The sequence below is a fragment of the Oncorhynchus tshawytscha genome, linkage group LG11 (genome assembly GCF_018296145.1).
Source record: "Oncorhynchus tshawytscha isolate Ot180627B linkage group LG11, Otsh_v2.0, whole genome shotgun sequence".
NCBI lineage: Eukaryota > Metazoa > Chordata > Actinopteri > Salmoniformes > Salmonidae > Oncorhynchus > Oncorhynchus tshawytscha.
In genome coordinates, this window is record NC_056439.1 from 40,855,039 (window position 1) to 40,881,550 (window position 26,512).

A 26,512-nucleotide genomic window follows, 5' to 3' on the forward strand; every position below is an offset into this window, starting at 1 on the left:
TGATTAGTTTACACAAGTATAGGATGTTTCGGTTTTCATTACGTTCTTTGGTTTTTAGTGTATATAATTGATTTGTGTTTTACGTTTGTTTATTAAACATGGATCGAAATCTACACGCTGCATTTTGGTCCGACTCTCCTTCACCACAAGAGAACCGTTACAACTACCTTCATAAACGCTAGCTAAAAGGTATACAAAACATCCAGAGAATCTGTTAAAGGGAAATGAAAAGGGTCAAGAGGAAGTCTTCAGTCATTCTGAATCTACTGAATTTGGCTTTTTATGAATGGGAAGCAGGGTTGGAATCAAATCAGAATTGAATAGAGAATGCCTCGTAAATTCCAATTCAATTCTTGAATTTTAATTAAAGTACTTAACCCTTAACCTGTATAGGGGTTGATTTGGGCACTGACAAATGCCTAAATTGGAACGTAGTGGCTGGACAGTAACATGCTATACACGACATCAGGGCTCTGGCTCTGCTCTTCACAGCGCTGCATGAGTTTTGACTGACAAGACGTCCTGAACTTCAGCACCGCCCATGGCAAGAAGTTGCCCCAATCCCTCCCGCTAATTGGGCAACTTTTGCAAATGTTTTGTTGTCTGAGTGAGGGAAATGCTGTAAATGAAGAGGACTGGATGTATTTAGAAAGATGAGATAATTACAAATAAATGTGCACTTCACATTTCATGTCACATTACAGTGTCAACGTTGATCGTCGCTCTGTTTGATGTACAGTTACCAGATGACATGGCGTCATACCCTGGGTTGTCCTGAACACAATGAGTCTGTGTTTGATGTATAGTTACCAGATGACATGGTGTCATACCCTGGGTTGTCCTGAACACAATGAGTCTGTGTTTGATGTATAGTTACCAGATGCCATGGCGTCATACCCTGGGTTGTCCTGAACACAATGAGTCTGTGTTTGATGTATAGTTACCAGATGCCATGGCGTCATACCCTGGGTTGTCCTGAACACAATGAGTCTGTGTTTGATGTATAGTTACCAGATGCCATGGCGTCATACCCTGGGTTGTCCTGAACACAATGAGTCTGTGTTTGTCTATTGGAAAGAAACTGTGCCCGAATTGCATTGTGAAAGCTTAACACTGTAATATCATATTTTATAACACAGCTAGTGACCCAGATTGCGATTTCTAATGGCCTGTTCTTGGACTGCGTAAACAACAACAGTAACTGTGTGATGGTGGGGATGCAGGTTGTGTTCCAAACAAAATAACTACAGCGTGTTTTCTCTAATTCATAAAAGGCACAGCTTGGAGAGCTCAAAACGGCACCTTATAGTTAGTTGAAGACTCTTCTTTGAGTCATAAAAGTGTATTAAAAGTATTCTGAACTTTGCACACTTTGGAGAGGAGTGTGGACACTTGGAGACACCAGGTAGACTACTCACTCAAACCCTTGTAATATTTTGGTTTTATGTTGCGCCTGCCCCAAATTTTCCATGAATAGTCTTATCACGCTACTGAAGGTATTCAGAGTATTTTCATATTTCCTTATCAACAAATACGGCAAAAAGTACAGTAAATGTCAAATGTGTCAGATGAACTTCTGTCAGATGAACTGTTGTGTCCTCAACTTTGGTCTAATAATGGTACCATACTCTCCAAACTCCCTTTCAATTACTACCATGGTTGTGCATATGCTTTTCATATTTCTTCTGTAGGAAACATTTACATTTAGCCCTATCAATATAGGCCCATTCCCACGAGTGTAAAGGGTTAAACAGGATACAAAAATGCAATTTGAATGAAAGAAAGAAAATATAATTGAATTCAGTGAAATTCAGTGAAATTCAAATGCCTTTTCTGTTCTGTATTAGGTGTGGTCTATACAAATATACATCTACATAAAACACCATGTCGTTATATACAGAGGTAGAAAAGATTGTTGAAACAATATATTTTCATGACACTCTTAAAATGAATGATCAAGGAAAACAAAATCTGTATTCAAATAATCTAAGTTATATTTCATTAATCACTTACATTTTGTTCAATTTGTGGAAAATACTTCATCTCCTGGAATGCATCAGTTCCATAATTTGAAAATCAACACCCAATGGCTACTCCGTCACAAGAAGCTGTGATCTGAATAATGATACTTACCACCTGTCAAATTCACTAAGGGGGCTTTGGATGCAAGGACTGTTGGGCAAAATAGCTCTGTCATTAGCTTAGCTGCGTCTTCAGCATCAAGTTGAGTTTCAGCTAACGTTTCAGTAAACAAGTCTAAGGCTAGGCTAGGCTAGGCTAGGCTAGGCTAGGCTAGGCTAGGCTAGGCTAATGCTAAGTGACAGAGCAATTGTCCAATAAGTTTTAAATGGGTTGTTGACATTTGTATTGTTTGGAAACATTGAAATAAAACAAAACATTTTTGGGGGGTTATAATGGGATGATCAGTAGTTTGACGGTCAAGAGGCATATACAGTATAAGTGATATCATAGGGTTTACATTGTATCCAGAAAGTACAAGTTTGCAAAATCTTTGTACCAATCACGGATTGTGGCATTAGAATACAAAACACAATATATAAGGTAGGGTCTAATATAACTGCATTTTTTGTCGAGAAAATAGAATGATCTATTCTAAGCACTAAGGTTAAAAGAGTATATGAACATTGTTTCCAGAGAAGAGTGATATATTCTTGGTATGTGGAAGTATACCTGTCAGATTCAATGAAACACTCATGTTCTATTTTCAACTCAGTTGAATGGGAGTTTATTTTACCTTTATTTAACAAGGCAAGTCAGTTAAGAACAAATTCTTATTTTCAATGACGGCCTAGGAACAGTGGGTTAATTGCCTGTTCGGGGGCAGAATGACAGATTTGTACCTTGTCAGCTCGGGGATTTGAACTTGCAACCTTCTGGTTACTAGTCCAGCGCTCTAACCACTAGGCTACCCTGCCGCCCCAAACAGGCACCCTGCTGTGGGGAGTCAATTCAAACATTCTGAATTGAGCTCAACTCTGATGGGAAGGTTACAAAAAGTAGTGTGATCTTTGAACCAAATGTATTTATTTGGCAGACAAATACAATTAAAGTGTTTGAATAAAACAATGTATACATTTGTTAGACATCAACATTTTCAGCACGAAAGCGAACATATTTATTTTGGAAATATATTTTTGCTGTTAAAGTAAGAGTATTGATTACCATACAATTTTGTCAAGAACAAATTTAGAGCGAGTTTCATTTTAAGCTGTGTATTTTCTCCTAAGAGCATGTACCAAGCCATACCGTGACTGCACACGTTTATGATCTTTCTATTGTTGTCCAGACATCCAGACATCGTTGTGGACATCGTGGTGCTGTCTTTGAGCATCCCCTGACAACACGTGTTGCTACAGATGGCATTCCTCCTACCAACAACTAGATTTCCTATCTAACTCAGAGCAAATGTACGTGTGATATTTTGTTTTTTAAGACATCCTGTCCTCTTTGTTGTATACACTTACCATACATTGTTCTGATAAGAGTGTCTACTAAATAACTGATCGTCAGCGTTTGTACCTGAGCTATGTTACACCAAATTTAAAAGAAGGTGAACTTTAAGAAACAAATCATGTCTAGGCAGCTCTCTCCTATGTGGTCCCAGCCTGCAGTTCACAGCTTCAGTCAAAAGAGAGCACTTGCCATCCACTTAAAGAAGCAGCAAGCTCTTACCAACTCTCTCTCTCTATCGCTCTCTCTCTCCCCCTCTCTATTGCTCTCTCTCTCTATCACTCTTCCCCATCTCTCTCTTTCTCCCTCTCTCTCTCTCTCTCACTCTCTATCCCCCCTCTCTCTCTCTTTCTCTTTGTCCCTCACTCGGTCTCTCTCCCTTTCATCCTCTCTCTCCCTCCATATTCACAATACTTTGACAATCACGTATCTAAAAGTGTCTGTGACGTGTGCAGCATTCCAGAACAGATGTTAAGTGCTGTGACTAGCCTCCCTCAATTTTGGTAAACATCTCCCATTTTTGCACTGTCAAAACGTCCCTGTCAGTGTGTCGAGCTGGAGGAGTACGTACAAATACAAAGTGTGTGTACCTCAGTATGTCATCCCTGTCCAACTTCCCCTCCACCTATGATCCTTTAATTGACCAACTAGTTTGGGTACAAGATTCTCTGGTCTGGTGAAAGCAAGATTGAACTCTTTGGCCTGAATGCCAAGCGTCACGTCTGGAGGAAACCTGGCACCATCCCTATGGTGAAGCATGGTGGTGGCAGCATCTTACTGTGAGGATGTTTTTCAGTGGCAGGGACTGGGAGACTAGTCAGGATCAAGGGACAGATGAACGGAGCAAAGTACAGAGAGACCCTTGATGAAAACCTGCTAGGAAGCGTGACTTCAGACTGGGGCGAAGGTTCACCTTCCAACAGGACAACGACCCTAAGCACACAGCCAACACAACACAGGAGTGGCTTTGGGACAAGTCTCTGAATGTCCTTGAGTTGCCCAGCCAGAGCCCGGACTTGAACCCGATCAAACATCTCTGGAGAGACCTGAAAATAGCTGTGCAGCAACGCTCCCTGTCCATCCTGACAGAGCTTGAGAGGATTTGCATAGAGGAATGGGAGAATGGGAGAACCTCCCATTGTGTGACAAGCTTGTAGCGTCATACCCAAGAAGACTCGAGGCTGTACTCACCGTCAAAAGGTACTTCAACAAAGTACTGAGTAAAGGTATACTTATGTATACTTATGTAAATGTGATATTTCAGTTTTTTATTTTTAATAAATTAGCAAACATTCATAAAAACCTGTTTTTAATTTGTCATTACGGGGTATTGTGTGTAGATTGATGAGTATTTATTTTTTTTAATCAATTTTAGAATAAGGTTGTAACCTAACAAAATGTGGAAAACGTCAAGGGGTCTGAAAACTTTCCGAAGGCACTATATATCTAGTACATATGATATGAATTTATACAGCCAATGGTAAACAATGAAGAATTGTTTCTCTGTCACGCTAACCAATTATCAATTGTTCCTCATTCCCACCTCACCCCCCTCTCCCCCCATCATAACCCTTCACCTCTTTACCGTTGGGTGTGTCTGGGGGTGTCCAGGTAATGTTGAGGGCATGGGGGGAGAGAGGAGTGACGTAGGGGGCAGGGATGTTTTCAGGGGTGCTCTCCTCTGTGTGAGCCTCGCTAGGGGGGCTGAAGGAACAGCCTCCCCCCGTACACGCCTAAACACATGGGAAACACACACACACACACACATGTATAAACATGCATACACACAGGAAACAAGGTTTACAAGATAAAGGTGAGTTTCGTTTGGACACAAAAAGTTATGTAATAACACATGATACAGTATAATTGAATCCTCATATATAACTGAGAGTGTACGTGTGTGTACTCACAGTGACAGTGAAGCTGTAGGTGGTGCCTGGTGTCAGGTTACGGAGGGTGTGGTCTTCAAACAGTTCCGAGCTGTTATACACACACACTGGCTCCTCCCCTTCTACTGACAGGTACACACTGTAGAACTCTAACACACCATTCACCTGCTCAGGACGAGACCACCTGGAGGGAGGGAGGGAGGGAGGGAGGGAGGGAGGGAGGGAGGGAGGGAGGGAGGGAGGGAGGGAGGGAGGGAGGGAGGGAGGGAGGGAGGGAGGGAGGGAGGGAGGGAGGGATACAGACAGACAGACAGACAGACAGACAGGAAGTTTTATTAATGCTCGGGAATGGAAATTATAGGTTATTTGGAGGTTTTTGAATAACTTCCTTAAAACTTTCACTGAATGTTTCAATAAGACTTTTAATAACACTACTAGATTATTTTGGGTCATTTTTTTTTACTCCAAGCACAAATAGGGCACGTGGAAATTATTTTCCTTAGGCATTAATCATGAAAACACATTTATTTTTTTGTGACACAGCATCAGTGAAATTGAAACCTATAACTCTCTGTTTTCTATCCATGGAGTTAATCTACTGCACCACCAGGATGGAGCTAGCATGCCATGTTTTTTATGCATACACAGCTGTTCATTTTAGTCTATTCAAACAGAGCCCATTTAAATTAAACAGGCACTTATTAAGATCAGGTGTGGCCGATTAGTGGGTGTGGGCCGATTAGTGGGTGCGGCCAACACACCTGAACAAACTTAACAAGATAGAGGGTTTTGTTGATGCTGAGAACATAATATAATAATAATATATATAATATATATATATATATATATATATATATATATGTTTTTAAATAACATTCTTAGAATGTTCTCTAGACGTTACTAAAGTTTCCTTATGGTTTTTATGGAAAGTTTCCTAACATTCTCAGAACAATTTGAGAACATGACTTAAATAGAATAAAACCATGAAGAAACCTGTGGGAAACGTTATACTGAAGTACTGAAATTCCCACAGAAGAAAGTTATTACTATAAATTTGCTGAAAATGTTCCAAAGAACCATTCCCGGAAAGTTGTATGCAAAATAACCATAGGACAACCACACTCTCACCAACATATACTGTAGTTCTCAGAATGTTATGTACTAGCTGGGTAAATATAGAACAGAGGACACCACTATCTGAGGAGGGATCAAGGTGAAAGAGAAACAGAGAGACTTGACTTGTGATGCTCTTTATTGAGACATCTTATTTTTTAAATGTAACTAGGCAAGTCAGTTAAGAATAAACTCTCGGTGACTGGTCCAACACTCTAACCACTATGCTATCTGCTGCCCCGACTGACTTAAAACCACAACAAAACCCCAGTGAAACCTCACCCCACCAACTCAACAATACACAAACCAAACCAGACACATATATTTTTCTATTTATTTAACCAGGCAAGTCAGTTAAGAACAAATTCTTATTTTCAATGACAGCCTAGGAACAGTGGGTTAACTGCCTGTTCAGGGGCAGAACAACAGATTTGTACCTTGTCAGCTCAGGGGTTTGAACTTGCAACCTTCCGGTTACACTTCCAATGCTCTAACCACTAGGCTACCCTGCCGCCCGAATAATTAATTTCCCAAACATTACTGGCATTTATGTGTTCTTGTTCTAATTGGCCCACGCCCCCCATTGAAGGCCATTCCGTTCGGAGCACTTACAATTCTAATTGGCCTAAGACCCAATAGGCACCACTCCTTAGGACCACACATTTTTCTAATTGGCCCAGGGCTCAGGAGAGACCCCGCCCCCCTAGGACCACCTTCAATGTGAGCCATTTTGAGAAGTGATGAATGTATCCAGTGGTTGGTATGACTGATCGAGTGTGTTACTGTACAATGAGCCTGACTAACCAATCTATCACGTTACTCATGTATACTGTGTCGATAGTGGCAGTAATTCATTCTATCATTGTAGGTAGTGAAACCAGAGAGGAGTTTTTAAACAATGATTTTATAATTTATTTAAAAAATAGGGCTAGAAACAACTCAGGAGAAAATCCAGAATAAACAGATCATACAGGCTAATATAAATGTGAAATTGACACCTATTAAAAGCTCCAGTATATTCAATTCAAAGGGTAACAAAGTGAGATTTTGCCATAGGAAAAACTAGATCTGATGTGTGTAGTGTGTACTGTAAGTGTGCATTGGACAGAAAAGTGTGCGTGCTCGCCTGTGTAGGTACGCGTGTGCTGGCCAAGCGAGGGCAGGGGGGGAGAGGAGAATGTGTTTCTGCTGATATTGTGTTGTGCATATCCAGCAGGCAGGCCTCTCAACCTTTCTCACAGGCAGATTGCAACACAACAAAAGAATATTGAACACGTATGATCCCTCTACCTTGCCTATTAGGATTCTGCTAACAAGGCAGTACCTCTCAGCTCACAGGCCACAGCTACAGCATCAAAGGAGAGAAACAGAGCGAGAGAGATATAGAATCTTTAATGTCAAATTACAGCAAAACTACTCTTTTTTCTCTCTCTAATCTCTAATCCCTCTCAACTTCTTTCTCTCACCACTTCTTTCTCTCACCAGTCTCCCTTGAAAAAAAAAATGTCTCTCTCGCTTTGTGTGTGTATGCATGGGTGTGTACTCCTATGTCCTCTATGTATTCTACTTGTCCTTTTACTAGGGATGTGACAAATACAAAAATGTCTTAAAGTTAAAACAGCAATTTTTTGAAATTTGTTTTCCATTAAAACAAGAATAAGAATGAACAAAATAGCATGTTAATTCACAATGCAGCTCTGCTGCTACTGCTAGCAATGGTGTGGGTCTCTCGGTATGTCTCTTTCAGATGTACTACCATTACTGTACAACTTCAATAAAACATTGCCTATCATCAATGAGTAGGTTAGGGTATTCTACACTCAACAGACTGAAGACTGAACACACACTCACATCATTAGCGAAGAGAAAGAGCAGGTGAGCTAGCACGAGGCTGTATCACATTAATGGAAACCAAGACTATTCTCAGGGTAGGTCTGCCGGTTTTGACGAGCAGAAGTGACTTTTCGTAGCAGGTAGGAGAACTTACGCAGCAGGTTAGGAGAATTAACGAGGCAGGTTTAAGAGAATTCGGTTAAGGTTAGGAAAGGGTTGTGGTTAGCTAAAATTGTCCCAGACGACGAGACAACCAGGCCTGCCCTGAGAACTGTCTTGGTTTCCACTAAAGCGATGCTGCCAGTGCCAGGGAGAGAGAGGAAGGGGCAGGCAGAAAGAACCGTGGTGCACATACAGGGCCTTCAGAAAGTATTCACACCCCTTGACCTATTCCACATTTTGTTGTTTTGCATGAACTCAAAATTGATTAAATATGTTTGTTTTTTCTATTTACACGCAATAACTGAAAATTACAAAGTGAAAACATGTATTTAGACATTTCTGCAAATTAATTGAAAATAAAACCCAGAAATATCTATTTTACATAGGTATTCACAACCATGAGTCAATACATGTTAGAATCACCTTCAGCAGCAATTACAGTTGTGAGTCTTTATTTCACCTTTGTTTAACTAGGCAAGTCAGTTAAGAACAAATTCTTATTTACAATGACAGCCTAGGAACAGCAGGTTAACTGCCTTGTCAGCTCAGGGATTCGATCTAGCAACCTTTCAGTTACTGGCCCAACGCTCTAACCACTAGGCTACCTGCTGGTTACTGGCCCAACGCTCTAACCACTAGGGTACCTGTCGCCTCTAAGACCTTTGCCCATTATTCTTTTGAAAATACTTCAAGCTCTGTCAAATTGGCTGTTGACCATTGCTAGACAAGCATTTTCAAGTCTTGCCATAGAGATTTAAGTCAAAACTGTAACACGGCCACTCGGAAACTTCTTGGTATTTTAGGTTATTGTCGTGCTGAAAGATTCATTAATCTTCCAGTGTCTGCTGGAAAGCAGACTGAACCAGGTTTTTCTCTAGGATGTTGCCTGTGCTTGGCTCCATTCTGTTTATTTTTGTAATTAAAACCCCCCAGTCCTTAACAATTACAAGCATACCCATAACATGATGCAGCCACCACTATGCTTAAAAATATGGAGAGTGGTACTCAGTAATGTGTTGTATTGGATTTGCCACAAACATAACACTTTGTATTCGGGAGAAAAAAGTTAATTGCTTTGCCCCATGTTTTGCAATATTACTTTAGTGCCTTGTTGCAAACAGGATGTATGTTTTGGAATATTTATATTTTGTACAGGCTTCCATCTTATCACTCTGTCAATTAGGTTAGTATTGTGGAGTAACTACAATGTTGTTGATCCATTCTTAGTTTCCTCTTATCACAGCCATTAAACTCTGTAATAGTTTTACAGTCACCAGCGGTTTCCTTCCTCTCCAGGCGAGTGAGTTAGGAAGGACACCTGTATCTTTGTAGTGACTGAGTGTATTGATAGACCATCCAAAGTGTAATTAATAACTTCACCATGCTCAAAGGGATATTTAATGTCTGCTTTTTTTTTTTTACCCATCTACCAATAGGTTCCATTATTTGCGAGGCACTGGAAAACCTCCCTGGTCTTTGTGGTTGAACCCGTGGTTGTAATTCACTGCTCGACTGAGGGACCATACAGATACTTGTATGTGCGGGGTACAGAGATGAGGTAGTCATTCAAAAATCATGTTAAACACTATTATTGCACACAGAGTGTGTCCATGCAACTTATTATGTGACTTGTTAAGCAACTTTTTCCTCCTAAACTTATGGAATCTTCCCATAACAAAGGGGTTGAATACTGATTGACTCAAGACATTTCAGCTTTTCATTTTTGATTAATTTGTACAACTTTTGAAAAACATTATTCCACTTTGACATTATGGGGTATTGTGTGTAGGTGTGTAGGTCAGTGACACAAACTCCAAATTGTATCCATTTTAAATTCAGGCTGTAACAACAGAAGTCAAGAGGTGTGAATACTTTTTGAAGGCAATGTATATCTTGGTAAACTGTGTATCTTGTCTTCTATGCCTCGCAAATTCACCACAGTAGCTTAAAGTTTGCCTCTTGCCTCTTCCTCTCAGAAAATACTGTTTTGTGATAACTGCACTTTGATAGTAATGTTGTTTTTTGGTTATTCATTTTTCTTAATGTTAAGGATCCCAATTTCGTGTAACGGTTTTAATGTTCACACCCCAACCTTTTACCTTGTGTGGTCATCAGTAAAGTGCTGACATTTCCCTGAGAGAGAGATCAGTGTTTCTCACCTTAACCTGCCGGCCTCTCCCTCTGACACACTGTCTGCATACACTTTTCTGTACTCTGATTTATTCATTCACCCTCTGCTGTTCTCTTCTCCACCCTCTCTCCGGTGTGTGGCGCGCTGCCCTCCTGCTGTGGGTCTTAAGTGATGGTGGTCAGGGGCTCTAATGGCACACACACTCTATAATAGAGAGACTCATACGGTCTCTCTCTCTCTCTCTCTCTCTCTCTCTCACTCCCTCTCTCGTTGGAGGACAGTCAATGCCATGTAGTGTGAAGCCATCTATCTACCTATAAGCCCACAGTCTTTCTAAAGGTGTCATATTCAATGACTTGGAGAGTTGTTTATGGCTATAATATAAGCATCCTATACAGAATCTATAAACAACATCTCCACTTTGAGGATCATAGACAATCAAGATACTTCCTGAATGTATCCAAGTTGTATTTTATTATTATGTAGTAAGATAGGTGGTGCAGTTATATATATGTGTGTGTATGTGTGTAATATATACTGTAACTACTGCTGTACACACCTTTTCTATTAATATACTTTGCCTTTTGGAAAGTATTCAGACCTCTTGACTTTTTCCACACTTTGTTAGGTTACAGCCTTATTCTAAAATGGATTAAAAATGGATTAAATATTTGTTTAAATATTTTTTTTCCTCATCAATCTACACACAATATCTGATCAGGTTTTTAGAAATGTTTGCTAATTTATATAAATTAAATGGAGATATCATATTTACATAAGTATTCAGACCCTTTACTCAGTACTTTGATGAAGCACTTTTGGCAGCAATTACAGCCTTGAGTCTTGTTGGGTATGACGCTACACACTTGGCACACCTGTATTTGGGGAGTTTCTCCCATTCTTCTCTGCAGATCTTCTCAAGCTCTGTCAGGTTGGATTGGGAGTGTTGCTGCACAACTATTTTCAAGTCTCTCCAGAGATGTTCAATCGGGTTCAAGTCCAGGCTCTGGCTGGGCCACTCAAGGACATTCAGAGACTTGTCCCGAAGTCACTCCGACGTTGTCTTGGCTGTGTGCTTAGGGTTGTTGTCCTGTTGGAAGGTGAACCTCCACCCCAGTCTGAGGTCCTGAGCGCTCTGAAGCAGGTTTTCATCAAGGATCTCTCTGTACTTTGCTCCATTCACTTTTGCCTCGATCCTGACTAGTCTCCCAGTCTCTGCCGCTGAAAAACATCCCAACAGCATTATGCTGCCACCACCATGCTTCACCATTGGGATGGTGCCAGGTTTCCTCCAGATGTAACACTTGGCATTCAGGCCAAAGAGTTCAATCTTGCTTTCATCAGACTAGAGAATCTTGTTTCTCATGGTCTGAGAGTCTTTAGGTGCCTTTGGCAATCTCCAAGCCGGCTGTCACTCTTTTACTGAAGAGTGGCTTTTGTCTGGTCACTCTAACATAAATGCCTGATTGGTGGAGTGCTGATGGTTATCCTTCTGGAAGGTTCTTTAGAGCTCTGTCAGAGTGACCATCGGGTTCTTGGTCTCCTCCATGACTAAGGCCCTTATCCCCCGATTGCTCAGTTTGGTCAGCTCTAGGAAGAGTCTTTGTGGTTCCAAACGTCTTCCATTTAAGAATGATGGAGGCCACTTCAATCCTGCATAATACTCTCGAAGCTCTACGGACCATTCCTTCAATCTCATGGCTTGGTTTTTGCTCTGACATGCACGGTCAACTGTGGAACCTTATATAGACAGGTGTGTGCCTTTCCAAATCATGTCAAATCAATTGAATTTACCACAGGTTGGAGAAACATCTCAAGGATGATCAATGGAAACACAATGCACCTGAGCTCAATTGTGTCTCATAGTAAATGGTCTTAATACTTATGTAAACAAGTTATTATTATTTTTGATTTTTTTATACATTTGCAAACATTTCTAAAAATCTGTTTTCGCTTTGTCATTATGGGGTATTGTGTGTAGATCGCTGAGGGAAAAACAATTTAATCCATTTTAGAATAAGGTTGTAATGTAACAAAATGTGGAAAAAGTCAAGGGGTCTGAATACTTTCCATAGGCACTGTATATATATTTATTCCGGATATTGCTCGTTCTGATATTTCTTAATTTCTAGATGTGTTTATTTTTCTGGATTATGTGTGTATTGTATTGTTTGTATTGCTAGGTATTACTGCACTGTTGGAGCTAGAAACACAAGCATTTTGCTGCACCTGCGAAATCATCTGTGTATGCAAAAAATAAACTTTGATTTGTGCAGTGCTAGTAGAGATGTGTGTGTGTACTACTCAGTAGAGATGTGTGTGTGTATTACTCAGTAGAGATGTGTGTGTGTGTATTACTCAGTAGAGATGTGTGTGTGTGTACTACCCAGTAGAGATGTGTGTGTGTACTACTCAGTAGAGATGTGTGTGTGTACTACTCAGTAGAGATGTGTGTGTGTACTACTCAGTAGAGATGTGTGTGTGTACTACTCAGTAGAGATGTGTGTGTGTACAACTCAGTAGAGATGTGTGTGTACTACTCAGTAGAGATGTTAATTTATTTATTTATCAGTTATTTTCCCGGTTAAGTTGACTGAGAACATGTTCTCATTTGCAGCAACAACCTGGGGAATAGTTACAGGGGAGAGGAGGGGGATGAATGAGCAAATTGTAAACTGGGGATTATTAGGTGACAGTGATGGTTTGAGCGTCAGATTGGGAATTTAGCCAGTACACCGGGGTTAACACCCCTACTCTTACGATAAGTGACATGGGATCTTTAATGACCTCAGAGAGTCAGGACACCCGTTTAACGTCCCTTCCGAAAGACGGTCCTACACAGGGCAATGTCCCCAATCACTGCCCTGGGGCATTGGGATATTTTTTTTAGACCAGAGGAAAGAGTGCCTCCTACTGGCCCTCCAACACCACTTCCAGAAGCATCTGGTCTCCCATCCAGGGACTGACCAGGACCAACCCTACTTAGCTTCAGAAGCAAGCCAGCAGTGGTATGCAGGGTGGTACTGGGTGTGTACTTACTGTATGTAGACGGTGCGGGAGTCTAGCACGGTGAGGCTGGGAGGCTCCATGCCTCCCGGTGGCTGCTGGGAGGTGAGCAGGGTGACCTGGGAGCTGTTAGAGCAGCCCGCCGCCGTACACACACTTAGCACAAACATATGGGGAGAAAACACACCTAAACCTGCAACACACAAATTTTTAACAGACGCTTCAAAATGGTTCACACAGAAAGCAACAAGATCTCATAGCTTCCCTTTGAAATTCAACAAATTATGGATGACCGTTTATTGTGTAGTGTTAGGGCAAAAAAACTAAACGTAGTTTGAGGAAGGCTCTGCAAATCAATCGACCTCATACCATCAAGTATCATCAACTATTATCACTGCTTTTTCAATACCTTTTTAAACGTCTGAAACCAAACTGCATTTGTAGTGATCAGGCTGACAGAAACAGCAGAGACATACATGTTTTCAGTCTGCAGACACTATACCACCCATCATGATTTCCACAATAGGGAAATCAATCAATCACAATAGGACAAGGGGTTGTATAGAATACACACATGAGCACACACACACACACACACACGCACACACGCGCACACACACACAGCGAGCCCACAGTGGGTGGATTTGTTGGTTATTTGTAGTGTTAGGCAGGAAGCAGGGCACCTGACTGAGAGCTTTGTGTTTCAAAGAGACGATGAGGAAATACTCTACAGTCAGAGAGGAAGGAGGGTGAGAGGAGATGAGAGAAAGGAGGAAGGGGGAGAAAGAAAGGGTAGAGAATTGGTCACAGGAGGGAAAGAGGAGAACAAAGAAGGAAGAGAGGTGGAGAGCGAGAGGAGGAAGGGGAGAGAGCAGAAACACATTAGAACGAGAGAGAGAAAGGAGAAAAGAATGGCAGGGAATCCAAACTCTCAGCAGGGGGTCCACTACAATGCTCTGACAACACACACACACACACACACACACACACACACACACACACACACACACACACACACACACACACACACACACACACACACACACATACACACACACACACACACACACACACAATCAGACAGAGGAGAGAAGATAGGGTGGATAAGGGATGGAAGGAATGAGAGGAAGATAACTATAGAGATTGAGGGTGGATAAGAGATGGAAGGAATGAGAGAAAGATAACTATAGAGATTGAGGGTGGATAAGAGATGGAAGGAATGAGAGGAAGATAACTATAGAGATTGAGGGTGGATAAGAGATGGAAGGAATGAGAGGAAGATAACTATAGAGATTGAGGGTGGATAAGAGATGGAAGGAATGAGAGAAAGATAACTATAGAGATTGAGGGTGGATAAGAGATGGAAGGAATGAGAGGAAGATAACTATAGAGATTGAGGGTGGATAAGAGATGGAAGGAATGAGAGGAAGATAACTATAGAGATTGAGGGTGGATAAGAGATGGAAGGAATGAGAGAAAGATAACTATAGAGATTGAGGGTGGATAAGAGATGGAAGGAATGAGAGGAAGATAACTATAGAGATTGAGGGTGGATAAGAGATGGAAGGAATGAGAGGAAGATAACTATAGAGATTGAGGGTGGATAAGAGATGGAAGGAATGAGAGAAAGATAACTATAGAGATTGAGGGTGGATAAGAGATGGAAGGAATGAGAGGAAGATAACTATAGAGATTGAGGGTGGATAAGAGATGGAAGGAATGAGAGGAAGATAACTATAGAGATTGGGGCTGGAATATACTTACCGCATAGAGAAATCTACCTTAAAACAGATCCTAAATCTGGTGGGAAACACGCTTACATCTCTCCTTCCCTCCTAAACTCTGGACGGACTACTGACATACAGTGAATTGTAGCTACAATTTGTTAATTTATTATCCCTACATGATGTATAGGTGAAGTGTTTTTATTTTATTTTAGTGCATACATCTGTATTGTCTATACAGTTAAACATGATGCTACTTCTCCAGAGTAGAGATACTGTGTCAGAGATGACTGTAATACAGCTCTGTGTCTGTAATGGCATTAATCCCATATAATTACCACACTCATAATCCTCATAATCACTATGAACATCAGACACAATGTATTACCACATTACTGATAATACCAGTCTCCGCTATTACCACTCACTATTAACAGCACATCCTACTGTGTGTGTGTGTGTGTGTGTGTGTGTGTGTGTGTGTGTGTGTGTGTGTGTGTGTGTGTGTGTGTGTGTGTGTGTGTGTGTGAGTGAGTGAGTGAGTGAGTGAGTGAGTGAGTGAGTGAGTGAGTGAGTGAGTGAGTGAGTGAGTGAGTGAGAGTGTTTGTGTGAGAGAGTGTGTGTGAGTGTCTATGTGTGAGTGAGTGTCTCTGCATGTGTGTGTATGTGTGAGAGAGAGAGTGTGAGTGAGTGTCTATGTGTGTGTATGTGTATGTGTGTGTGTTATTCCCCTGGCAAGTTAGAGATGCTCTGTCTCTTTCAAATGCTAATCCCCCTTTTCATTTTGTTTCTCTTCACTCTTCCCTCTTTCATGTAGCACTCATCCCTCTGCACTGACAGGGAAGCAGTGGCAGGACTATCCACACACGCACACTCTCTCTCTCTCTTCGTCTCTTCTCTCTCTCACTCTCTCCCTCACTCTCTTGCCTCTCTCGCAGTCTTTCTCTCCTCTCACCCGGTCTTTCTCTCCTCTCACCAGTGATATTGAGGTGTGTATTGTTCCCTTGGTAGAGTAGTTGTCCATTGTGGTATAACAAGTAGTCAGTGATGAGGCCATTGGGTCTGGCAGGGGGACCCCAGAACACAGCCAGAGAGGAGGGGGTCGACACAGCACTGGGAGGGGACACATCCTCTGGAACTGCAGGGACAGACGAGGACGTTACATTTTATAATTGAATAGGACAGAATAAAACAGAATATAATAGAATGGAACAGAATAGAACAGAATATAATAGAATGGAACAGAATAGAACAGAATATAATAGAATGGAACAGAATAGAATGGAACAGAATATAATAGAATGTAACAGAATAGAATGGAACAGAATATAATAGAATGGAACAGAATGGAACAGAATAGAACATAATATAATAGAATGGAACAGAATAGAACAGAATATAGTAGAATGGAACAGAATAGAATTGAACAGAATATAATAGAATGGAACAGAATAGAATGGAACAGAATGAAATAGATGTAACAGAATGGAATGTTTTATCTTCAGTGTTGGAGGTAACACGCTACAGTAATAATATTACATTTTGTGGTAACAAGTAATATTAAACCTTTCCACTGCTAGAAACAAGAGGTCTTCACGGATCCACCTATACCCGAATACCCCAGACCCAATCCAGATGTCACGGGTCTGGGTCAGATCTGATTGTCACTTGTCTCGGGTATGTGTAATTTTAACTAACTTGTCCGGAAGGACCCATACAGATCCGAACGCGACTGTTGCAGTTGAGAGAGAGAGAATTTGGATCATTTTTGCTGCTGCTCGTTGCTTTCACGAGAGTGGAGCATGTAGATTGTTGTTGTTGGCCAATCATAAATCATCAAAGAGGCAATAGGCTACAAAAGTGAGGCGATATCTAATCAATGTAGGATGGAATTAAAAGTTCAAGGCGAAGGACAGGCTAAAACCACTAAGAACAGATAGGCTGCTACTTTATATTTTGAGTTGTTGTTGTTTGTAACTGTGTAGGACAAGAAACCGCATGCAGCCTAAATTAGCCTAGCTAGCTAGCTTAACTAGCTTCTCCCAGTTTGATGCAGTCAAGACAGTTACTACGTCATCATAGGGGATGATAAATAACCTGGCTATGACAGCTAGTCAACTATAGCGCGAGTCAGCTTGTTTGGTTGCTGTCTCTCGTCTCTGCCTCATCTCTGTTCCCCATGTCACTTGCTCACACTCACAGTAGCCTACACACAAGCATGGCACCTGCTAGAGCCTCACCTGTCTCTACATCCTCTCCAACGTGCTTTATCAGCTACGGTTAATACAGTAGTTTAAAACCAACGTTTCTGCTGCTTCCCTCACTCGGAATGGATCCGACTAGGTTCATACGGAACAGGTCTAGTTTTCTATATTTAAAAAAAAAATGTATTTATGCATATTTGGTCCGGATGGGAAAGCCCCAGGCCCATTAATTTCGAAACAGGTCTAATGTTTTGGACCCGTGAAGGCCTCGATGTCCAATCGTCCAACATCCCCGAAACTTGACCACTGCTGCTGAGGATGACTGTAGACCTATCTCATCCAAACATCCAAAGTTTGATTCTAATGGTTCAGGAGGACAGCCTGTAACCCAGGGAGAGCTGAACCAGCTTGGAGCTGGGTATATAGCAGAGGAAATGTTGCCCTTATCCACAGTAGAATATGTCACTATCAGCCTAATTGTGTTGGTGTACAGGCCTACGTAATGTAATGTTGACATTGTTTACATTGAGTGAGGACGTGCACTGTTTTGGGTGTAATGAAAAAGTTATATAACGAGTAGCCTAATGAATTACGTTACCCAGGGAGTAATATGGAAAGTAATTAATTACTGATAAAATAAATAACGAGTAATAGCTAAGTGATATATAAAACATTTTGGAGTAACGGCCCACAACACTGTTATTTTCCCTATATGATCCAGGGTGTTTGATCCCAAATACCATGTCAGGGTTGTGTGTGTGTCTGTATGTGTGGGTGTCTGTGTATGTGTGTGTGTTCTTGTCTGTGTGTTTGTGTGTGTGTGTGTGTTTTTGTCTGTCTGTGTGTGTGTCTGTGAATGTGGTGTAAATGTGTGTGTGTGTGTGTGTGTGTTTTCGTCTGTGTGTGTTCGTGTGTGCTGGTGTTAGCTAATGTTGTGTAAATGTGTGTGTGAATGTGTGTGTGAATGTGTGTGTAGATGTGTGTGTGTGTTTTTGTCTGGTGTGTAAATGTGTGTGTGAATGTGTGTGTAAATGTGTGTGTGTGTGTGTGCTGTGCTGGTGTTAGCTGAATGTGTGTGTGTGTGTGTGCCATGTGTGTGTGTGTGCTGGTGTTAGCTGAGAGACAGAAACAGAGTCTAGCTGTTACTCCGCTCTCTCCTGACAGAGAACAATGTTTAAATTTCACTCGGCGAGAATCGATACTATAATCTCTCTTTTTGTAATCACGTCCACATCAAATTGATTTTCCTACTGCACACTGACCCCTACCGTCATATTAGCTCTTAAACAAGGCTATATAGCTCAACCTAGATTAATGGACGACGGCCTGAAAAACTGCCTGCATAGCTCACTGTACAGCCGTGGAGGGCTCAGGACCCCCCACCAAGGCTGCGCCTCTACCTGCCTGCTCCAAACTCAGTGTTAGCTAGACTAGAGGGCTACTCAGCCACGTGACGCTGTGCTGGTGTTAGCTAGACTAGAGGGCTACTCAGCCATGTGACGCTGTGCTGGTGTTAGCTAGACTAGAGGGCTACTCAGCCGCGTGACGCTGTGCTGGTGTTAGCTAGACTAGAGGGCTACTCAGCCATGTGACGCTGTGCTGGTGTTAGCTAGACTAGAGGGCTACTCAGCCATGTGACGCTGTGCTGGTGTTAGCTAGACTAGAGGGCTACTCAGCCGCGTGACGCTGTGCCGGTAGTTAGCTAGACTAGAGGGCTACTCAGCCGCGTGACGCTGTGCTGGTGTCAGCTCTCCCCCCTGAAAAGAAAAGTGTTTTGTATTTCTTAATGTCTTCTCCACTGTTCAATCAACTAGTCTCCTCCCCCCACCACCAGAGTAGTGAACCATTTATATTTTAGTCATCTAGCAGACACTCTTATACAGAGCAACTTATACAGAGCAACAGTTTGTGAGAACATACATTTTCAAACCTTCAACCCTGGCTCTACGAACTGAGCTGCACGAGACTAGATCCCTGGATAATAGAAGGCAGGATTCCAGTGTGTGCGTGCGTGCGTGCGTGCGTGCGTGCGTGCGTGCGTGTGTGTGTGTGTGCGTGCGTGCGTGCTTGTGTGTTCCATTAATCTTCTCTAGCTGCCTGCTGTAATGACAGGCCTGCTGCCGGAACAATGGCCGAGGAATTAAAGAGGACATTGAGCAGTATTAGAGGAGTTAGGGATGCAGCACATTAAAGATAGAGCTGGATTCATCTCTCTATAAACCTCTATAAACCTCTATAAACCTCTATATACCTCTATATACCTCTATAAACCTCTATATACCTCTATATACCTCTATATACCTCTATAAACCTCTATATACCTCTATATACCTCTATAAACCTCTATATACCTCTATAAACCTCTATATACCTCTATAAACCTCTATAAACCTCTATAAACCTCTATATACCTCTATATACCTCTTTATACCTCTATATACCTCTATATACCTCTATATACCTCTTTATACCTCTATATACCTCTATATACCTCTATATACCTCTATATACCTCTATAAACCTATATACCTCTATATACCTCTATAAACCTCTATATACCTCTATATACCTCTATATACCTCTTTATACCTCTATATACCTCTATATACCTCTTTATACCTCTATATACCTCTATATACCTCTATAAACCTCTATATACCTCTATAAACCTCTATAAACCTCTATATACCTCTATATACCTCTATAAACCTCTATATACCTCTATAAACCTCTATAAACCTCTATATACCTCTATATACCTCTATATACCTCTATATACCTCTATATACCTCTATATACCTCTATAAACCTCTATAAACCTCTATAAACCTCTATAAACCTCTATATACCTCTATATACCTCTATATACCTCTATATACCTCTATATACCTCTGCCATTCCATAATGCTTAGAAACCTTATATACATGTATGCAGTTATTATTGAACACCTCTATTCAACATATACACACTTATTCATTAACTGACACTCACTCCTTAACTATAACACACTTATTCACTAAGTAGCTCATACTCCAATTCAACCACCTTCACAGACCCACATTCACTTAACCTGAATAATACAAACTCCTACCAAATCACCTTCTTTGGACAGTACTACTTAGATGTTACTAGTCCTTTACACTGAAAAACCACACCCACATACCGACCAGTACATTAACAAGAACACACTCACTCCTTAACTCGAACTGACCCCTGGAGGCTAATCTAACCATCCACAACTCAAACTCTTATACACTCTATACACACCTCACCGCTAAATTCTTATACACACCCCTCCTTCCACACAAACACACACATCCATTCAAACAGCCTCCTCCTAAGCGATGGAGTGATTACAGTCTTAGTGTCAATGTATCATTAAGAAAGAGTCTAGTGGTTCTAGTTAAATGACGCTCGCTGAACACGCTTCATCCTGGTTTTAACATAAATCAGAAGAGAGAGAGAGTGTGTGTGTGTGTGTGTGATTGTACCCTCTTCTGGAGTGGTGATGCTCCAACTCACGTCTCCATCTCTACTGTCGTCACGGGGACTCTCAGTACAGCCAGCCCAGGTGCATGCTGTAACCGTGACAACGTAGCGTGTAAACGGAGTCAGACCCTCCAACAGGCCTAAACAGAGAGACAGCGAAGGAGAGAGAAAGAAAGAAAGAGGGAAATAGGCCCAGCCAAAACAAAGAGAGGGAGAGAGAGAGAGGGAGAGAGAGAGAGAGACAGGGAGAGAGAGAGAGGGGGAAGAGAGAGAGGGACAGGGAGTGAGAGAGGGAGAGTGGGAGAGAGAGAGACAGGGAGAGGAGGAGAGAGAGAGAGGTAGAGAGAGGGAGAGAGAGAGAGAGAGGGAGAGGGGGAGAGAGAGAGACAGGGAGAGAGAGATGGAGAAGGGGAGAGAGAGAGAGACAGGGAGAGGGAGAGGGGAAGAGAGAGAGCGACAGGGAGAGAGAGAGGGAGAGGGGGAGAGAGAGAGAGAGAGAGAGAGGGAGAGGGGGAGAGAGAGAGCGAGAGAGAGTGTGAGAGAGTGTGAGAGAATGGGGACAAGCGGGCAGGGAGGCAATTGTCACCCTTTTCTTTTCCAAATTTCAAGCCTTCCTCCTCTTCTGTGCAGACTAGAGTGGTGTTCTGTAGGCCCAATGTGTAGGCTTTAATATAGCAGCATAATATAACCATCACTCTTAATAGGCACCAGCTTTATTATCAAATACTGATATCTAGCACATAAATCACACAGCGAAGAGAGAGACAGAGAGAGAGAGAGAGAGAGAGAGGAGGGGGAACAGGGAAAGGGGAGGGGGAAAGAGATGAAAGAAGAAGGTAGAGATATATAGCAGAAAGAGAGCAGTAGAGAGTGAGGGGGATCAGCTAATAGCCAGAGTGACTCCTGCTACACCCTTACTCCCTTTATCCTGTCCTCCGATCCCCCTCTTTCTCTTCCTCTGGTTTTCAAGGGTATTCCCCCAGGGGAGTGCCCTCTCCTCTCTCTAGATGTGTAGATACCAGAGGAGAGGAGACCCAGGCAGGCAGGCTGTGTGGGCCCAGAGTGTCAGTGTTGTCCAGGTATAAATAGGAGCAGGCAGACACACAGGGGCCGATCCTCTATCTGCAACCTGAGAGGCCTCAGACAGATAAACACTGCCGGCTTCCTTTGAAGCAAAATAAATATAAAATCCCCCCTTTCTTTTTCTCTCATGTGTTTCTTCTCTTTCTTTTTCTGTTTCCCTGACATGTTTCCTCGCTCTCTCTCAGGTCTGTGTGAAATTCCTGCTATATAAATATAATACCGGTGCATTCAATATGTAGGGTCATTAGTGGTCCTCCTCTCTCTCTCCTAGAGTTTCAGTTTCACCCCTCTCTCCCCTGTATAAATAGGCTACTTTCTCCAGGACCCCGCAGGCTGTAAATTACACACAGTAAGACCAGAGAAACCGCTCGCGTTTAATTAATTTTTACAGTTAAAAATCACCAGGATTTATTTATTAAATTCATCATCATCTGAAACATAGAGGCTCCTGTTGGAAGAGGTCGACCGAGGGGAGGAAGAGAGGGAAGAGGTGGTGAGAGGGAGATCTCAGAGAGATCTTTGAGTGGCTATCTGGCGCGATGGCTGTCGTGTTGACTGGGCCGTGGGACAACCTGCGCTAAACTGCCATTCTGTCGCGCTGTAATTGGCTAGGTGTCTCTCTCTGTTCCTCTCTTCTCACTCACCCATATTTTAATTCAATTAGGCCCCACTCTACTCCCATTACACACTCATTTGCTTCCTGTGTTTTTATCTGTCGAAGTAATTCTACGTTGGGTGTCAGGGCCATCATAAATTAACACGGCCGTATCGCCGCTCAGCTCAGCGTGTGCCAGGGAAACAGAGGGGGGAGGAGGAGGAGGGCCAATCTTCCTATTTGCCCGGAGACATGGCAGAGAGGATGGGAGAAGTGACGAATCATAGAGACGCCATCATCATCGTAAAAGAGATAAAGTGAGAGGGGAGGAGAGAGGTGGAGATGGAGAGTTCTCTAATATGACATCACTGGTATCTGGGCTAGACCAGCTCATGTGGTTGCCAGCATTAGTCCCCCTTTTTCCCCGTCCTCCCCTGAGTGTGTGTGTGTGTGTGGGCACCTCCTTGCATCCGTGTGTGCGTGCCTCTGTGCATGTATGCAAGTGTGTGTGTGTCTTACTTGTGTGGTTACCAGTGGACAGGTAGGAGGCAGTAACAGGTGTTGAGTCAGGCTGATCCAGGTTGTAGGCCGTCAGTTCGTACCTGTCAATCACTCCTCTCGCCTGGAGGGGCGGGGCCCAGCTCACCTGGACACTGAAGCCACTCCCACTCTGGAGACTAGAGGGAGGGGCAACACTCTGGGGGACTGGAGAGAGAAATTGGGGGTAGAGCAAGAAAGAAGGGTAGAGTAGAGAAAGGCAGAGGATAAAAAAGGGAAAGAGAGAAGAGAACATTTAGAATTTAGAACATTTAGGGAGAGAGGTAAAATGAAAAATGGGTGGGAAAGAGAGGAGAGTTGGAGAGAAGGAGAGAAAGAGAAGTTTAGAGCAATAGAGTGAGAGAGGGGCAGAAAGAGAGAGAGTGTCAGCCTACATATTTCCCTTTAATAGAGCCATTAAATCAGAACTAACCATTAACATAAATACAATTTATTAGAGTTGTAACTTTTTCAGCAATAATTTAATACATCCACCATATTTCACAGCAATCAGCCTCTCTGCCCCTCTCACCTCCTCCTCCCTGCTTCTCTCTCTCCCTTTCCCTCTCCCCCTCCCTCCCTCTCCCCTCCCCTCCCTCCCTCCCCTCCCTCCCTCAGTATTAATGATGATGGTTGGCAAGGCAGGGAGAGACACAACACGAGCCCTCTGTGATATAACTGTACTGTGGCAGGACATCCCAGGTCAACAGTCTTTAACATACCAGATGAAAAGGGAAATCCTCTGGTGTCTCTCCATGCAAGGATTATCAATCTCAGTTAACATGGGCAATATCACTCATATTATTTCTCATGATGTAATTGTAGGATTGTATAATGTGTGGTATATGTTGCATATACAGTATGAACCTGAATTCACCCTATTCTGCCATGTTGTCACGTTCGTTGTAACGAGGAGGCCAAGGTGCAGCGTGATGAGAATATATTCCTCTTATTTATTGCGAAAGTATTCGGCCCCCTTGAACTTTGCTACCTTTTGCCACATTTCAGGCTTCAAACATAAAGATATAAAACTGTATTTTGTGAAGAATCAACAACAAGTGGGACACAATCATGAAGTGGAACGACATTTATTGGATATTTCAAACTTTTTTAACAAATCAAAAACTGAAAAATTGGGCGTGCAAAATTATTCAGCCCCTTTACTTTCAGTGCAGCAAACTCTCTCCAGAAGTTCATTGAGGATCTCTGAATGATCCAATGTTGACCTAAATGACTAATGATGATAAATACAATCCACCTGTGTGTAATCAAGTCTCCGTCTCAGAGGTCCGTTAAAAGCGCAGAGAGCATCATGAAGAACAAGGAACACACCAGGCAGGTCCGAGATACTGTTGTGAAGAAGTTTAAAGCCGTATTTGGATACAAAAAGATTTCCCAAGCTTTAAACATCCCAAGGAGCACTGTGCAAGCAATAATATTGAAATGGAAGGAGTATCAGACCACTGCAAATCTACCAAGACCTGGCCGTCCCTCTAAACTTTCAGCTCATACAAGAAGAAGACTGATCAGAGATGCAGCCAAGAGGCCCATGATCACTCTGGATGAACTGCAGAGATCTACAGCTGAGGTGGGAGACTCTGTCCATAGGACAACAATCAGTCGTATATTGCACAAATCTGGCCTTTATGGAAGAGTGGCAAGAAGAAAGCCATTTCTTAAAGATATCCATAAAAAGTCGTTTAAAGTTTGCCACAAGCCACCTGGGAGACACACCAAACATGTGGAAGAAGGTGCTCTGGTCAGATGAAACCAAAATTGAACTTTTTGACAACAATGCAAAACGTTATGTTTGGCGTAACAGCAACACAGCGCATCACCCTGAACACACCATCCCCACTGTCAAACATGGTGGTGGCAGCATCATGGTTTGGGCCTGCTTTTCTTCAGCAGGGACAGGGAAGATGGTTAAAATTGATGGGAAGATGGATGGAGCCAAATACAGGACCATTCTGGAAGAAAACCTGATGGAGTCTGCAAAAGACCTGAGACTGGGACGGAGATTTGTCTTCCAACAAGACGAATGATCCAAAACATAAAGCAAAATCTACAATGGAATGGTTCAAAAATAAACATATCCAGGTGTTAGAATGGCCAAGTCAAAGTCCAGACCTGAATCCAATCGAGAATCTGTGGAAAGAACTGAAAACTGCTGTTCACAAATGCTCTCCATCCAACCTCACTGAGTTCGAGCTGTTTTGCAAGGAGGAATGGGAAAAAATTTCAGTCTCTCAATGTGCAAAACTGATAGAGACATACCCCAAGCGACTTACAGCTGTAATCGCAGCAAAAGGTGGCGCTACAAAGTATTAACTTAAGGGGGCTGAATAATTTTGCACGCCCAATCTTTCAGTTTTTGATTTGTTAAAAAAGTTTGAAATATCCAATAAATGTCGTTCCACTTCATGATTGTGTCCCACTTGTTGTTGATTCTTCACAAAAAAATACAGTTTTATATCTTTATGTTTGAAGCCTGAAATGTGGCAAAAGGTCGCAAAGTTCAAGGGGGCCGAATACTTTCGCAAGGCACTGTATAGTTGCATGTCAGCACTAGTTGTTAATAGCTTCACGTTCGTTTTGTTGTTTTGTTTAAGTGTTCTTCGTTAAATAAATAAGAGAAATGTATTCTCATCACGCTGCACCTTGGCCTCCTCGTTACAACGAACATGACACATGTAAATGTAGGCATGCACGCACAGAGGAATGCACACACACACAGACAAAATCCCCCCCAGCCACACACACACGTTCATTTGTCTGGGTGTTGTAGTGAGCGAGGTAGCGAGCAGCTCCCATTTGTACAGTGCAGTGTGTGTGACAGAGGAACATATGATAAGGTATCAGGCCTCTCCATCTCATCTGGGTGACTGGAACACATATTGGCCTGCTAACAGCAGGATGGAGAATGGGCCTGAAAACTACAGTATGACACTAACTAATAACAGGAAGGTCTACCGGAGAGAGCGATAGAGAGAGAGAGAAGGAGTGGCAGGTAGCCTAGTAGTTAGAGCGTTGGGCCAGTAACTGAAAGGTTGCTGGATGGAATCCCCGAGCTGACAAGGTACAAATCTGTCGTACTGCCCCTGAACAAGGCAGTTAACCCACTGTTTCCCGGTAAGCCGTCATTGAAAATAAAAATTAGTTTTTAACTGAATTGCCTAGTTAAATAAAAGGAGGTAAAGGCTGTAGTTATAATGTGGATTGTTATATCAAATTCATGCTGCTTTATTGGCATGAAAAACATTGTGTCAATATT

General features: G+C 42.2%; 1 protein-coding gene across 1 annotated transcript in view; it reads right to left on the bottom strand.

Annotated features, from left to right (window-relative positions):
* Window positions 1-26,512, bottom strand: part of ush2a (Usher syndrome 2A (autosomal recessive, mild)) — a 456,140-nt gene that overhangs the window by 221,016 nt on the left and 208,612 nt on the right. The window contains exons 35-40 of the mRNA XM_042330430.1: window positions 23,221-23,406; window positions 21,026-21,163; window positions 16,306-16,467; window positions 13,639-13,798; window positions 5,382-5,544; window positions 5,057-5,204 (exon numbers count right to left, since the gene is read on the bottom strand). Of these exons, the coding sequence (XP_042186364.1) occupies window positions 5,057-5,204; window positions 5,382-5,544; window positions 13,639-13,798; window positions 16,306-16,467; window positions 21,026-21,163; window positions 23,221-23,406 (957 nt within the window). The remainder of the gene's footprint in view (window positions 1-5,056; window positions 5,205-5,381; window positions 5,545-13,638; window positions 13,799-16,305; window positions 16,468-21,025; window positions 21,164-23,220; window positions 23,407-26,512) is intronic.